The sequence below is a fragment of the Scomber japonicus genome, chromosome 24 (genome assembly GCF_027409825.1).
Source record: "Scomber japonicus isolate fScoJap1 chromosome 24, fScoJap1.pri, whole genome shotgun sequence".
In the NCBI taxonomy this organism is placed as follows: domain Eukaryota; kingdom Metazoa; phylum Chordata; class Actinopteri; order Scombriformes; family Scombridae; genus Scomber; species Scomber japonicus.
Genome location: NC_070601.1, coordinates 594,516 through 611,296, shown reverse-complemented (window position 1 = coordinate 611,296; position 16,781 = coordinate 594,516). Strand labels below are relative to the sequence as shown.

Here is a 16,781-nt window from a genome sequence, read left to right as displayed (position 1 = left end):
TAAGTTAATAATTTTATATATTAATATTGTACAAAATAAAATAAACATGTGTAAATATTTTACAATCTAATAAAATGTTATAATAGTAATTTAAAAACCTTCCAGCAGTTTATAAATGTGTCTGCAGCTCTGCTTGTAGTTACGGCTGATGTCCACCGGAGGGCGACATTTGACCACAAGTTTATCATTGTAATGTATTACAGTAATAAATAATGACATTCCTTCCTTCCTTCCTTCCTTCCATCTGTCCTTCCTTCCTTCCTTCTGTCCTTCCTTCCTTCTTTCCTTCCTTTCCTTCCTTCCATCTGTCCTCCCTCCCTTTCTTCCTTTCTTCCTCCCTTCCTTCCTTTCTTCCTTTCATCTGTCCTCCCTCCCTTTCTTCCTTCCTTCCTTCCTTCCTTCCTTTCTTCCTTCTGTCCTTCCTTCCTTCCTTCCTTCCTTCCTTTCTTCCTTCTGTCCTTCCTTCCTTCCTTCCTTCCCTTTCTTCCTTCTGTCCTTCCTTCCTTCCTTCCTTCCTTTCTTCCTTCTGTCCTTCCTTCCTTCCTTTTCAGAGTAATTAAACATTTACACATAAATAAATAATTTTCTCTTTTTTTAGAATAAAATGTTTTTAAAATAAAATATCAGTAAATGTTATGAATTTAAGTTTTCATTAAGTTAATAATTTTATATATTAATATTGTACAAAATAAAATAAACGTGTAAATATTTTACAATCTAATAAAATGTTATAATAGTAATTTAAAAACCTTCCAGCAGTTTATAAATGTGTCTGCAGCTCTGCTTGTAGTTACGGCTGATGTCCACCGGAGGGCGACATTTGACCACAAGTTTATCATTGTAATGTATTACAGTAATAAATAATGACATTCCTTCCTTTCTTCCTTCCTCCCTCCTGTCCTTCCTCCCTCCTTCTTTACTCCTTTCCTTCCTTCCTTCCTTCCTTCCTTCCTTCCTTCCTTCTTCCTTCCTTCCTCTTTCTTTAATTTTTCCTTCATTCTTCCCCTCCTTCTATCCTTCTTTCCTCACTTTCTTCCATCCTTCCTTGCTTCTTTCCTTCCTTCCTTCCTCCCTCCCTCCTTACTCCTTTCTTTCCTTCCTTCCTTCCTTCCTTCCTTCCTCCTTTCCTTCCTCCCTCCCTCCATACTCTTTTCCTTCCTCCCTTCCTTCTCTCCTTTCTTCCTTCCTCCTTTCTTTCCTTCATCCTCCCTTCCTCCCTCCTTCTCGCTTTCTTTCCTTCCTGTCTCCCTCCTTCCTTCTTTCCTCCCTTTCTTCCTCCCTTTCTTCCTCCTTTTTTTTCTTTCTTCCGTCCTTCCTTTCCTTCATTCCTTCCTCCCTCCCTCCTTACTCCTTTCTTTCCTTCCTTCCTTCCTTCCTTCCTTCCTTCCTTCCTCCTTTCCTTCCTCCCTCCCTCCATACTCTTTTCCTTCCTCCCTTCCTTCTCTCCTTTCTTCCTTCCTCCTTTCTTTCCTTCATCCTCCCTTCCTCCCTCCTTCTCTCTTTCTTTCCTTCCTGTCTCCCTCCTTCCTTCTTTCCTCCCTTTCTTCCTCCTTTCTTTTTCTTTCTTCCGTCCTTCCTTTCCTTCATTCCTTCCTCCCTCCCTCCTTACTCCTTTCTTTCCTTCCTTCCTTCCTTCCTTCCTTCCTTCCTTCCTTCCTTCCTTCCTTCCTTCCTCCTTTCCTTCCTCCCTCCCTCTATACTCTTTTCCTTCCTCCCTTCCTTCTCTCCTTTCTTCCTTCCTCCTTTCTTTCCTTCATCCTCCCTTCCTCCCTCCTTCTCTCTTTCTTTCCTTCCTGTCTCCCTCCTTCCTTCTTTCCTCCCTTTCTTCCTCCTTTCATTTTCTTTCTTTCTTCCTTCCTTCCTTTCCTTCATTCCTTCCTCCCTCCCTCCTTACTCCTTTCTTTCCTTCCTTCCTTCCTTCCTTCCTTCCTCCTTTCCTTCCTCCCTCCCTCTATACTCTTTTCCTTCCTCCCTTCCTTCTCTCCTTTCTTCCTTCCTCCTTTCTTTCCTTCATCCTCCCTTCCTCCCTCCTTCTCTCTTTCTTTCCTTCCTGTCTCCCTCCTTCCTTCTTTCCTCCCTTTCTTCCTCCTTTCATTTTCTTTCTTTCTTCCTTCCTTCCTTTCCTTCATTCCTTCCTCCCTCCCTCCTTACTCCTTTCTTTCCTTCCTTCCTTCCTTCCTTCCTTCCTCCTTTCCTTCCTCCCTCCCTCCATACTCTTTTCCTTCCTCCCTTCCTTCTCTCCTTTCTTCCTTCCTCGTCACACTCAGACACACACACACACACACACACTCACTCACACTCACCTTCCTTCCTTCTTTCCTCCCTTCCTTCCTCTTCTCCTTTCTCCCCTCTTCCTCCCCTCCTCCTCCCTCCCTCCTTTGTCCTCCCTACCTTCTTCCTCCCTTCTTCCTACCTTCCAACCTTCTTTCTTCAGTCCTTCCTTCCTTTCCTTTCCTCCCTTCCTCCTTTCCTTCCTTTGTCCACCCTTCCTCCCTCCCTCCTTCCTTCTTCCCTTCCTTGACAACAGGACTGTGTTATATTGGATGTAGATGTCTTCCCTTCCTTCTTCCCTTCCTTCTTCCCTTCCTTCTTTGACAGTTTAATGATAGCATTAGCAGCTAGTTTGTCCTTCTCTGGTAGTGATGGCTTTCATAGTTACAGTGATTAACAGTTAGTTATTAGTCCTAGTAATGAATGTATTACTGAAGCAGTGTTATTACAACTTCACTTTTTTATTTCAGTATAAAACAAATATCACAATCACTTCAACGCTCGATAAAAAATAACTCATTCATTAAAATAAACATCTGTTCATTTGTATGAAACTGTTTTCATTTGGACATTTAAGGTTTTTCATTTTTATTTTCATGCTTTATATTCATGTTTAAACAGTTTTAGATGTTTTTTGTTGCTTAAAAAAATATATATATACATATTGTCATGTTTTACATTCATGTTTAAAACGTTTTTCCTTTTTGTTAACAACAAGAAATACATCTAAATTGGAAAGACTGTAAATATTCATCATTATTCACACTGATACACGTCAGCATCACAACAGAATACATTTCATTAGGAACCTTTACTTCACAGTTTCTCACAAATTCACACACTTCTCAGGATGATATAAAATGAATCAGACATGTTTAAAACTAAACCAGACTTCATGTGATTGGAGCTATAATGACTGACATTAGACCTGAGCAGCAGTCTGACCTCTGACCTCTGGGTTCACTGGTTGGCTGGTTTTTATGGTAGTTGTGTTTGTGACTCCATGTTTTTGTGGTTCAGGTCATGAAGGACAGAGACTCCAAGCTTCCTCTTATTGTTTCATGCTGTAGCATCGCTATTGGCTGCCTGTGATTGGTTAGTCCTGGCTGCCTGTGATTGGTTAGTCCTGGCTGCCTGTGATTGGTTAGTCCTGGCTGCCTGTGATTGGTTAGTCCTGGCTGCCTGTGATTGGTTAGTCCTGGCTGCCTGTGATTGGTTAGTCCTGGCTGCCTGTGATTGGTTAGTCCTGGCTGCCTGTGATTGGTTCGTCGTGCAGAATGAATCTGATGTGACTCCTGATTCTGATTCTTTAAACCAAATGTTGGTGCTTTTTTTTAATGATTTCTGGGACTCCTCTAAGAAGTTATATATATATATATAATATTAAGTGCAAGTTGGTCAAAGTTAAATTAATGCTGATTTGTTCCTGGAATAATAAATAATGCATTTTAAACTTCATAACTGTGTAACAGTGGAAGTCAGCAGGTGAAGCAGCTATTTAAGGTTATTACTGATGCAGTTTACACTCAGCTCACAGCAGACTGAGTGAGGAGCAGAGACAGAGCAGCAGCTGGATGGAGGTTTGTGTCACTGCAGCGGCGCCTCCTGCTGGTCCTGGAGGAGTCGTTGCTGCTTTAGGACGATCACCTGCAACGAGAACCAGTCAACACGTCAGTTTAAACTAAATCTGGACTTTGTTGTTGTCTTTGTCCCTCCAGGAGACGGTGACTCCGTCTGGCAGCTGACTGTGAGGACAGAAAAACAAAGGAGGTTAAATAAAGGTTCAATATAAAGCAGCCAACACATCCATCATCCATCATCCATCATCCATCATCCATCATCCATCATCCATCATCCATCATCCATCATCCATCATCCATCATCCACCATCCATCATCCATCATCCATCATCCATCATCCATCATCCATCATCCATCATCCACCATCCATCATCCATCATCCATCATCCATCATCCATCATCCATCATCCATCACTCACCAGCAAATCAATTCACCAAGAAAATGATCATCATGTTCCATCGTCCTCAACTCAGACCTTCATGGACCAGTGAGTTACTTTCCCTCTCACATCTGCTCTGTTTAGTTTAGTACTTTAAAAAGTGTATAATAGTAAATGTGTTTTAAAACTGTAACCCTGCTAAATAATCCCCATGATCCAGATGTGTTACTCTCTTAGTGACAGCTGGCTGACCGAACGGCTTGACACTGTTGGCCTCTTGCAACATGTGTAAGGGCCAAACACAATCTCTGGATCTGGTTTATCTCTAAAGTTCACATTTCTTCTGTTGTTTTCATTTTGTTTAGCAAGAGCATTTTTCACATATGTTTGAATTCCAAACCCAATCCTGTGTGACTCCTTCCAACTCTGGGAATATCTACTTTCTGGCACATTTACCACTTTGGACAAAAGATCATTCCAAATGTTCAGTTAACCTCTGTGTCTGTTAGGAGAAGGTACATAAATGAGAATACCAGTGCAGAGTTTATGGAGGCTATAGCTACGTCACCAACTGTGAGTGCAGAGTCAGCTGATCAACTCCTAAGAAGACCTTGATCAGAAAGAAAACATCATGGAGGAACACTAGGATGGTAAAGCCTATAGGAACACTAGGATGGTAAAGGCTATAGGAACACTAGGATGGTAAAGGCTTTAACATCATGGAGGAACACTAGGATGGTAAAAGCTTTAACATCATGGAGGAACACTAGGATGGTAAAGGCTTTAACATCATGGAGGAACACTAGGATGGTAAAGCCTATAGGAACACTAGGATGGTAAAGCCTATAGGAACACTAGGAGGGTAAAGGCTTTAACACCATGGAGGAACACTAGGATGGTAAAAGCTTTAACATCATGGAGGAACACTAGGATGGTAAAGGCTATAGGAACACTAGGATGGTAAAGGCTTTAACACCATGGAGGAACACTAGGATGGTAAAGGCTTTAACACCATGGAGGAACACTAGGATGGTAAAGGCTATAGGAACACTAGGATGGTAAAGGCTTTAGGAACACTAGGATGGTAAAGGGTTAGCGTAAGTGGAGAAAAACTAAACTTCAAATTCACCTTGACCTCTACAAACAAAGTCTTTATAAGTTTAACTATGAGTTACTCAAAGCTCCTTTCCTTCCCTCCTCCTTTCCTTCCTTCCTTCCTCCCTCCTTTCCTTCCTTCTTCTACTCAAAGCTAGACAGCGACACTTTTCTGAAATTATTAATAAGAACATCAACAACACTCGTACTCTGTTTGCTACGGTTGATAAGCTTACAAACCCCCCTAAACAGATCCAGAACTCCTTTCCACACAAAAATGCAATGACTTTGCTTTTTCAGTGGACAGATCCAGTCGATAAGGTTAAATATCAACACAACTCAACATAACACTAACATGATGCAATCCCTCAGACCTCCCAGGAATAACTCAACTGCGACCACAGAGGAAACAGTTCAGCATGTAAAACCATCAACATGCTGTCTCGACACAATGCCATCAGATTTCTTTAAAACTATTGTGAGCTCTGTCCAAACAGATTTGAGACAAGTAATAAATAGCTCACTTAAATCAGGAGTGTTTCCTAAACTCCTAAAAGTAGCTGCCATTAAGCCACTCTTAAAAAAGAGAACGCTGGATGCTTCCATGTTAACCAACTACAGACCTATCTCAAATCTTCCTTTTATAGCCAAGATCGTTGAGAAAGTGGTTTTTAATCAACTCAGTAATTTCTTGAACTCCAGTGGCCTTTTTGACAAATTTCAATCAGGCTTCCGACCAACAGGTTAACCCCTAACCCCCCCCCCCCCCCCCCCCGACCCTAACCCTAACCACAGTACAGAAACAGCTCTTATTAGAGTGTTAAATGACATAAGGTTGAACACTGACTCAGGCAAGGTGTCAGTTCTGGTCCTGTTGGATCTCAGTGCTGCGTTTGACACTGTGGACCACAGTATACTGTTGAACAGTCCTAGACTGGTTCAGGTCCTACTTGGAGGACTCAGTGGAACAGTCCTAGACTGGTTCAGGTCCTACATGGAGGACTCAGTGGACCAGTCCTAGACTGGTTCAGGTCCTACATGGAGGACTCAGTGGAACAGTCCTAGACTGGTTCAGGTCCTACATGGAGGACTCAGTGGAACAGTCCTAGACTGGTTCAGGTCCTACATGGAGGACTTATCAGTGTGGAGCAAACATTTACAGGTTATAACATGGAAACATAACAGCTGGCTTCATGATTAACTTCAGGTGAACTGTGTGAACTGACGGGCCTCTAACATCAGGCTTCATCTGTATTTACACTCATTAAACATTTAAATGATTCCCTTTATGAACACATCATGTGTTTGGACTGTGGAGGCTTCACAGAGGGTTTATTAGGATGTGTGATGACGCCACGGCTCCTCACATTCACCTGAAGATGAATTTAAACACATATTTCCGGTCATTAAATGTTACAGAAGGTAAAGAACTCCGCCCGAGGCTTGTTATTATTAGATTAACAGTAAAACTGATGTTATCTCAACCTGAAGCTTCATCACGCACACAGGAAACTTCTCCCATCAGCCAACTATTCATTTGTTTAGTTTAAGTTTTGGCTCCCTTCCAAGCACTGCGGTCAGAGGCCAGATAGTTATTTTCCAAAAACTGAGCAGTGAAGTCCTTGGAAGGTCTTCTAGTGCAACCCCCTCCATCACTGAGACAGATGACACAAAGAGGAGAGGGAAATACCAGACCCAGTAGTGAGACTCAGAGATGTGTCTGGTATCATTGGAAAGGAAACACTCTCAGGATTCTTGTAAAAGTGTCTGTGTGATTCTGTGACTTACTGACAAAGAGTGGCAGAGGTTACAATGATGGGGTTGTTTACTCGCCCATAGGTTTGCCTTTACAATGACATGTGTACAGACATTCAGGGACCTCTCAGGGTTAGGGGTTGGGGGGGGGGGGGGGGCAGGGTTAGGGGTCAGGGACCTCTCAGCGGGATATAGACACAGTGAGGCCACAGCCACATGTCTTGGCTTCATGCAGTCCAAATTTGGAGTCAAAAGACCAAAAGATGAATTTTTCAGAGTTATTTTTCAACAGGTATGTCCATGCGTTTTCCTCAGGTCCTTTTTGGAGACTCCAAATGGACACTTGGTTACCATGGTTACCAAAGCTGTATAACCACAATCAAACACCTATAACTTCACATCCCCTTTGCCTACAATCAAAATCTTGGTCTCTAATGAAAGCTGACACCATATTATTATTATTATTAATATTATTATTATTACATCTAACCATATTTTTTTGTTTGGCCATATCTATCTATCTATCTATCTATCTATCTATCTATCTATCTATCTGTTTATTTTGCTATAAGTCATATGTCAAGTCGAAGAAGAACCAACCGTGTACCAAAATGCCGTGTGCATAATGATATATGGTTCAACTCTTTTGACTCTGAACATAATGCAAATAATTCACTCAATAATGGTCGGGTCAAGTCTATCTTTGCAAAATATGGGAAGACAATCTAAATGACCTATATAACTGCACTCCAAATATAATGCAAATAAGGTTGCTTAAAAGTTGTAGGGACAATTTGGGCCTCCTGAAAAGTTGGTAGGGTCATGTCCCTACCGTCCCTATGCAAACCTACACCCATGACTACGCTATTTTGGAAGTAAAAGCATCTCTCCTCCCTGTTAATCTTGTCCCAGTGGAACTTAAATGTATTTTTTCCTCCACCCATTTTGAAGCTTGCAACATGTTGGATTAGATGGGACAGCAGTCTGGTCAGCACTGGCCCAAAGAGGAGGCGCTGTGGGTGGTATTCTAGTAGGCCTATATAAGCAGATCAGAGAGCAGCTGACTCAGTGTGAAGTCAGCAGATCACAGTCAAGCTTTACCCAAGTTGACATTGAGGAGACTTCTGCTAAATATTTAATTAAGATCAATTGGACTTATTTTGCCTTTATTCAGACGGTAACTGGCAGGATGACAGGAAAAAGAAAGAGAGAGAATCAACCTGTAGCTCAGGTACTTGGCTGGATTCAAACCAGGGATGCTGTATTTATGAAGGGCGTACTCTAACCACTCGACTACCAGGGCACAATGTGAGAGGACTCTTTAACTACTTCTAACAAGGTAATTCTACTTTTCTGTGGGATAAAAGCTGTTAGACAGTAATGATGAATGATATATCTAACAGCTTGTCCTGAGGAAGATTTAAGCTCTGTGATACTGCTTTCACATCCTCAGGAACTCAAAGTGTTTCTTCACCTTTTAAATGAATGAAATGAAGCTTTAAAGCTGCTTCATGTTCTCTGATGTGAATATTAGCAATGACTCCATCAAAATCACTTTTCTTTAGTTTCTTCTTTAGTTCAGAGCTGTTGGTGAATAATGAAGACAGTTATTGTTTGGAAAGCTTTGTTCTCACTGGCGGTCGCTTCGTGTCATTTATGAGAATTTCCATTTCTAGGCATGAACTGTCAGTAAACGTTTGAACCTTCTGTTCGTCCCAGGGGAGCCTGACCAGCTGACTCAGTAACAAACAACAAACAAAGCAAAGAGCAAATGTAAACACATGGGTCAGGACAGAAGAGACAGGCTTTGAGAAACAAGTTGTTTAAATCCAGGTTAAAAACATTTCTCTTCTCCTGAGCTTATGATTGAGCTCTTTTAAAGCACTTTACATTTTAATCTTTCATTTGCACTCTATGTCCTTTTAATGATTTTAAAGCTCATTTGTTATTTTATGCTGCAATCTTATATTTAATGCTCTATTCTAGCATTTTATTTCTCTCTTTCTATTTTTCTGTACTTTGTTGTTATTATGGGGGGGGGGGGGGGGGGGGGGGGTAATTGCATGTTTTTCTGTTTTATATAAAGCACATTGAGTTTCCATCCTGTATGAAATGTGCTTTATAAATGAAACTGCCTTTCCTCCGTTTTCTCCACTGTGATGCATTTCAAACCCTAAAAAACTGAAAATGGGTAATATAAATATTTCCACATATTACAAATGAGAAGTTAGAAAAGATCTCATCTATTAATTTATAAGTTATCAGGATTGTGGTCATGCGCATGCGCATTACGTACCATGCATGCGCATGCGCATTACGTACCATGCATGTACAATGCAACAGAAGTCAGCCGAAGGTCCATTTGAAATCAAAAAAACATACAAACAGCTTTTAATTATTTTATTTACAATTTGAAAATTAGTTGGACTCCGAACCGTCATGCTCATCATCTTCAGGTCAGTTGTTGATGGAAGAAGTTTCCTGTGATCGTCGTAAAGTTCCGTAAAGCAAGTTAGAAAACATCAGGCTAAGACTAGAAGCTACTCGGTGGTTTACTTCCATAGTATTACTACTGTCTACCCAGGGTTGGTCTTTTTCAAGTCATCTGCATCTTAAATGTGTTCTGTGTTTACGTTCTCCCCCTCGGTTTGCACGGGTTTCCTTCAATCGTCAAAAAACGTGTATCAACGGCTTAAATTCATCTTCAGGTGAATGTGAGGAGCTGTGGAGACATCACACGGCCTAATAAACCCTCTGTGACGCCTCCACAGTCCAAACACACGATATATATGTTTATAAAGGGATCATTTAAATGTTTAATGAGTGTAAATACAGATGAAGCCTCTCAGGTGAATGTTCAGATATGAACAGGTCACACAGTTCTCGTCTTCTGAAGTTAATAATGAAGCTGTTATGTTTCTATGTCCGATAACTGATGCCTTCATATACTCTCATGTTTCACCAGCTGCAGACTGGTGACTTCTTTTTTTAAAATCTAAAAAATACACAATATTAAAAAAGTAATTATGCATAATTATTTTCTTAGATTAAGATAATAAAACAACTAACAAGAGAAATGTGCAATAAAACGAGTTGGTTAAACCATCAGGGCTCGTCATGTGGTCCTCCTACTGTGAGACATACAGCATTAAAACTTAAAGTAAAGAAACACAGACGAGTTTTACTCTTTTTTATTGTGTAACACAGAGTTGATCCACCTGAACCTGGTGCAGCTGTGCAATCTAATTCAGTGCAACACAACAGCTCTGCTATAAATTCTACTTTCATGAAGTTTATACATTATACACACACACCCACACACACACCCACACACACACCCACACATACACCCACACACACAAAAAAATTACCTCTAACCCCCACATCATAGTGGGTGATATAGTGGGTGATGGTGGTGTGTTAGGGTGCTTTATATTGAATGATGTTCCTAATGTTTACATCACCGTCACCCAGTATGACCTATGAACATGAAGTAGAGTAACTTCCCAGCTCAGACTGGATCCACCCGAACAGTCAAAGGTTTTATTTTCAGTTTCCTGTCAGAGACCAAAGACACCAGAAGATATTCACATTTAACCTTAACTGAGTCAGTGTTTAATAGATTATCAGAATAGTTGAATGTATAAAAACACATTTAGAGTTTTATCTGATCAACAGCTATGAAATTACTTTATAATAAAAACTTGATGTTGATGATGTTCCTGTTTTCTTTCTCCTCAGTCATGGAGCCGTTATTCTCTGGATGATCCTGGTTCTGGTACCTCAGGTCTCAGGTCAGTCAGTCTGATTATTAACCATTTCACACATACTGGTCACTACAGTGGACGGCTATTCAAAAGCTGTTTTTCTATATATGCATTGATTTAGATGACATAGTTACGCTTCAGCCTCCACAGTGGACACTAGTACATCATCCCATGCACTACCACTTCATCTACACTAACTTTTTTGGTTGTAAATCAGTTCATTTATGTTATTATAATGGAATCATGCCTAAAGAGAAATAAAAACACTTTGGAAAAACATTCTGACTGGGATTATCACAATCCATGCATGAAAGGGTTAATAAAAACATCATTTCTGTTTGCATCAGCTGATCAGGACACACTGCAGCTCACAAAGAGACAAAAACACAAAGAACCAAATCAAAGAGTGAAAACAGAGTAGACGTGTTGTTGAGTTTCTTTTTTAACATCAGGATGTTTTTCTGTCCTCACAGTCAGCAGTGAGACGGTCGTCCAGGCTTATATCAAAGATAATGTCCTGCTGCCCTGCAGCTATGACGGCACTCTGTCCGACTCCGACTCTGTCACCGTCTCCTGGAGGGACAAAGATGACAAGAATGTCCTGGACATTAAAAAGAACTCCCCGGATGTTGAAGAACAACACGAGAACTTTAAGAATCGGGTGAAAAGTTTCTCTGATCAGTACATGAAGGGAAACTTCTCCATCATCCTGCAGGACGTCAAACAGGAAGACGCCGGTGTCTACGAGTGTAACATCCGGATTGGAAAGAGACCGAAGCCACGTGTCAGACTCAACGTCACAGGTTTGTTGAAACTCGTTCAGACTTACAGTAACAAATATCATGAGGCAGATACAATAACATTTATGTTTGTTAATGAATTAAAAGTTTCTGAGGACGACCGCTCAGATGTGAAACGTGATGATTGAACCTCCACAAGTCAAACATTCAACCTAAACTGGTCATTCTGAGTCAGACATGTGATTGACTCAGGTCTCAGATACTAAAATAAATTAAATCTAATTTTAAACAAGCTAAAAACAGGCTAAACCATCATATACAAATAAAACATATAGTTAAAGTGACTGGTAGTTAAAAGTGCATCACAGACGGGTAGTATAAAGTGCATTTATCGAGCCAGAGTACGAACAGTTTAATAGTCTCACAGCATCTGGGACAAAGCTCTTTGCTCGGATGCTGCGTAGCCTCCTGCCCTCCTGTTCTGAGAGTCCTTTAGGAGGCTTCTGTCAAACCCCAACAGGCTGTCATGTGCCTTTTACTGAATAGACACTTCTGTCTGGCCACACTACTATAAAGGCCTGATTGGTGGAGAGCTGCAGAGATGGTTGTCCTTCTGGAAGCTTCTCTCATCTCCACAGAGGAACGCTGGAGCTCTATCAGAGTGACCATCAGGTTCTTTTTTTTTTAAAGTATATTTTTTTGGGCTTTTTTGCCTGCACAGGACAGTGGAGATAGACAGGAAACAGGAGGCAGAGAGAGGGGGAATGACACGCAGGATAACACCGCTCGGCTCGGGATTCGAACCGGGGTCACCTGCAACGAGGACTATAGCCTCAACACATGGGGCGGGTGCTCTACCCGCTGAGCTATGCTCAACCCCGGTCACTCTTGGTCACCTCCCTGACCGCGGCCTTTCTCCTCCTGGATCAGTTTGGCGGCCAGCTCTAGAAGAGTCCTGGTGGTTCCAAACTTCGTCCATTTACCAATGATGGAGACCACTGTGCTCTTCAATGCTGCAGAAATGTTTTTGTACTCTTCTCCAGATCTGTGCCGCAATATAATCCTGTCTCAGAGGTCTACAGACAATTCCTTTGACTTCATGGTTTCTGCTCAACAGTGGGATCTTATGTAGACAGGTGTGTGCCTTTCCAAATCATATCCAATCAATTGAATTTACTACAGCTGGACTCCAATCAAATTGTAGAAACATCTCAAGGATGATCAGTGGAAACAGGAAGTGCCTGAACTCCATTTTGAGTGTCATAGTAAAGGGTGTGAATACACATGCGATATCTCAGTTTTTATTTTTAATAAATTTTGCAAACATTTCTAAAAGGACTGACAGCAGCTGATCTCCTGCAGTGGTGAACTCTCAGAATTTAATTGAAATGTTTGTCAAGTGAGTTTTCATCATCTCAGCTGCAGCTCTTTATTTTCATGACTGAATAAACTGCTGAGTCATGAAATAAAATGTTACTCATCACATGTGAGCAGCTGGAACAAACCTCACTGTTAACCTCCAGATTCAGTGTGAAGAGTTTAAACTGACGTGTTGACTCGTTCTCGTTGCAGGTGATCGTCCTAAAGCAGCAACGACTCCTCCAGGACCACCAGGAGGCGCCGCTGCAGTGACACAAACCTCCATCCAGCTGCTGCTCTGTCTCTGCTGCTCACTCAGTCTCTCAGTGCTGCTTTGAATGAAGAGTTGTAAAAGCATAGAAACAGGAATAAATCAGTGTGTTTGAATCATGAGTCACAAGTAGGGTTGCAAAATTCCGGGAATTTTCAAACTTGGAAACTTTCCATGGGAATTAACGGGAATAAACTGGGAATTTACTAAACTGAAGGTATGTTCTTATTAGGGAACTTAAATATAGTTGTGTAAAATAATATTTTAGCATAATCCTGACTAAAACAACCAGATATCATGCAGTACAGTTGAATATCTATGCTATCTGAGACCACGCCCCCTACATGCACTGTGCATTCCTCCATCACATGCACAGATGTTCTACAATCCTAGACCACACTTTTGAGCCCAGAGCACACAACTTGAAGCCAGACTTTTGAGCCTGTGGTTTTGATGACATTATATGGTAATATATATTAAGGGATATTTTTATGTGTAAGTGCTATATTTAGCCTTATGGTGGAACAAATAAAACTGCTCAAAACCAAATAAACCACAATTTATACAGCAAATATCACTTTAATAGACAGGAGTGGAGCTTTGATGTTACTAGTTATATCATTTGCACCTAAGTAAATAACAATAACTAATAGTTTTAAAAACATCTTGTATATTTTGGATTTTATGAGTTGTATCTCCACCAGGATACATTGGACACCCCCCCCCCCCCCCCTCAGGGATGTGTAGCTTCACAGACACATTGTTGTATGTTCAGAGTTGTGTGTGAAACCATTAAGAATAATAACATTTAGTTGTTTTTTTAATATTAAATTATAAATAATTGTATAATTTAATATAACTTCAACAGCTCAGTTTGGAATTTGCAATTTGGAATATTTCCAAAATTCCCCAGCTTAACTTCCCATGGAAATTTACCGGAAACTTTCCGGAAATTTACCGGAAACTTTCCACCCCTTTGCAACCCTAGTCACAAGTCATGATTTGTTCTGCCTAACTGAATTTATGTTAAAGCCCATCCATCCATTATCTGCCACTTATCGGCAAGAGGAAGCTAAGCTTGAAGTCTTTCTCCTCCATGACCTTTATCCTAAAAACCAGCAGCAGCAAAACCAGTTGGTTAGACTCTTGTTCAGGTTTAATGTCTGAAAAACAACAAGGAGTTCGAAGAGATGACTGCAGATGACCGAAAGACCAAGAGCATTTTCACTTTTGAAGATGCTCTTTCTAGAGGCAGTTGTAATAATACCAATAATATGAAGTCTTGTTGAATTCTGGAGCAGAAGTTTTTATAAATTCATTAGAAACTGGAATGTAATGTTAGTATTTGTAGAAGCTAAGTTCACAATGAAGCATTAAACATATTCTGTTGTGACACTTCCATTTTTATGAGGAGTATGGTGTGCAAATGGTTAATTCTGGTGAGAAAGTTAAGGAACAATGTGTATGTACTCAGGCGTAGTATGGGATTGCAGGAAATTGAGGACAGAAGTGAGTGAGATAGCAAGCACGTTATGTTTTCTTAGTTTTTTATTGGGCATTGAAGTGATTCTGTGTGGACTGAAGTTTGATTTAAGCTGAAATAAAATCTAAAAGTGAAGCAGTGTTTCATGTTTTTTTTCAGTAGTAACGACTTTCTGACACTAGATGGAGCCATTTCATTCATAATGAAACCCTAACCGTACCCTGCTGTAATGGTTGTACTGGTACCACTACTGCTAACTGTTCCCTTTCTCAGTACTGTTGCTCCTAAAGTGGTATGATTCACACTGTCACTCCAAATGTTTTTACTTTACTGTCACTACTAAACTTATTACTGTGATACCATTTTTATTACCACCATTTCTGCTGCTATGATTGCCACAGACTACTACAACTACTGCTGGTATTTGTGTTTCAGTATGCAATATGTGTACATATGTCATATGGTAGTGAGAACAGAAAGAAAAAAAAGATGATGAAGAAAGACAGTGGTAAGTGGAGCAGATAATGACATAAGCATAACATTAACAGTAAATGACTGTTATTGAACAAATGCTGTTACTTTGTCTAACTAACAGGGAGACAGACTTGAATAGCAGCTAACATTAGCGTCAGACCACTGCATTAAACTGACGCTAACGCTAGCTGACGCTAACGCTAGTTTGCTGGCCATCACCGCAGTTACAAATAAAAAATAAAAAATGCAAGATTAACCTAACTTTAGTTGCTGTCCTCCCTGATAGCAAGCAGCAGCACTCTATTAACTTGCTAACTAACAGGGTAACAGAAAGTAAATAAGCTAACTTATAATGTTACAGTATTGGAAATGGGGTATTCAGTATTATAATATCAGCATTGAAGCCCCCTAAACAGCTATTTATGCTACAGTTTTTCTTAACTTTTAACTTGTTTTTAACTTTTTATACAGTATTGATTGTAAAGTTTAGCCCACTTGTTGTACCATGCTTGCTGTGGCTGTATACTGTGTGGACATGGGTGTTTGTTGAAGGTACAACATATATTTGAGTGATTTGGAGTCCAGTGTCCCACTAATTGATAACATATCACATCAGTTCCAGCAACATCCACCTCCAGTGGGATAGTGGCCGTCACGAGGAGGAAGAGACACCAGAGGCACATCGAGCGCCCATTCCAAGTTATGATACTGATGACTGTGAGTTTAATAAATCAATACATTTTACTTTAATTGATAGCATATACCATGCCCTGAAAAGATTCTTTATGACAATGTATATCCTGTTTTTTTGTTTTTTTTTTGTCAAATCAGGTCCAGCAACATCCACCTCCAGCAGGACAGCAACTGCTACCCCTCATCATGACATGTCACCTGCTGCTTTAATTCTAATATGTATGGTATGATATAACATTTGGAATAAAAAAAAGATTTCATACATTTTTCGTTGGTGTCAGTTTATTTTTACATAATGGTGATGAACACTGGTCAGAAGGGCCCCCTGGGAATTTTTGCTTAAGGCCCCAACAGACTAGAATCGCCTCTGCCAACATGCCTCCGCTTCCTGACCCAGAGGGCAGACTGTGAGTCAAGAGTTTCACTTCCTGTTGTTGAGGGTCTGGTGACACCTTTAGACTGCAGACTGACTTGATATTTGTGGTTTAGATCATCCCATCTGACACGGTACACGACCACCTTGTGAAATAGGAAGTGAAGAGCATTTTTTCTTTGTTGTTTCAGGTCGGAGCAGCGCTGTGTTTCAGACGGTTTTCTCTGGTTTCTGGTGCTGAAACTGATCATGAAGCTTCTGTGGATGATCCTGTCGGTGTTTCTGGTCTGCTCCGAGGCCCACAACATGAGGGAGGTCAAGGTGGAACTGGGTCAAAGTGCCACCTTAAACTGCTCTGTGGATATTTCTGACATCCGCTGGTACATGGAGATCCACAGTCAGTTCAGAGTGAACATCCTCCGTACTTTTGGTAAAACAGATGATGATCCTGAATACTTCTTTCCTGAGTTTAAAACCAAATATTCAGTCCTGGAAAACAGACTTGTGATAACAAACGTCACTGCAGAGGACTGCAGGCTT

General features: G+C 40.6%; 1 protein-coding gene across 1 annotated transcript; it reads left to right on the top strand.

The window, feature by feature from the left end:
• The first annotated feature begins 9,520 nt into the window (after window positions 1–9,520).
• On the top strand, window positions 9,521–13,307 carry LOC128354577 (programmed cell death 1 ligand 1-like). Its single transcript, XM_053314795.1, has 4 exons — window positions 9,521–9,537; window positions 10,823–10,875; window positions 11,322–11,651; window positions 13,161–13,307. The coding sequence occupies exons 1-4, from the start codon at window positions 9,521–9,523 to the stop codon at window positions 13,283–13,285; spliced, it is 525 nt and encodes a 174-aa protein (XP_053170770.1). The 3' UTR covers window positions 13,286–13,307.
• The last annotated feature ends 3,474 nt before the right edge of the window (window positions 13,308–16,781 follow it).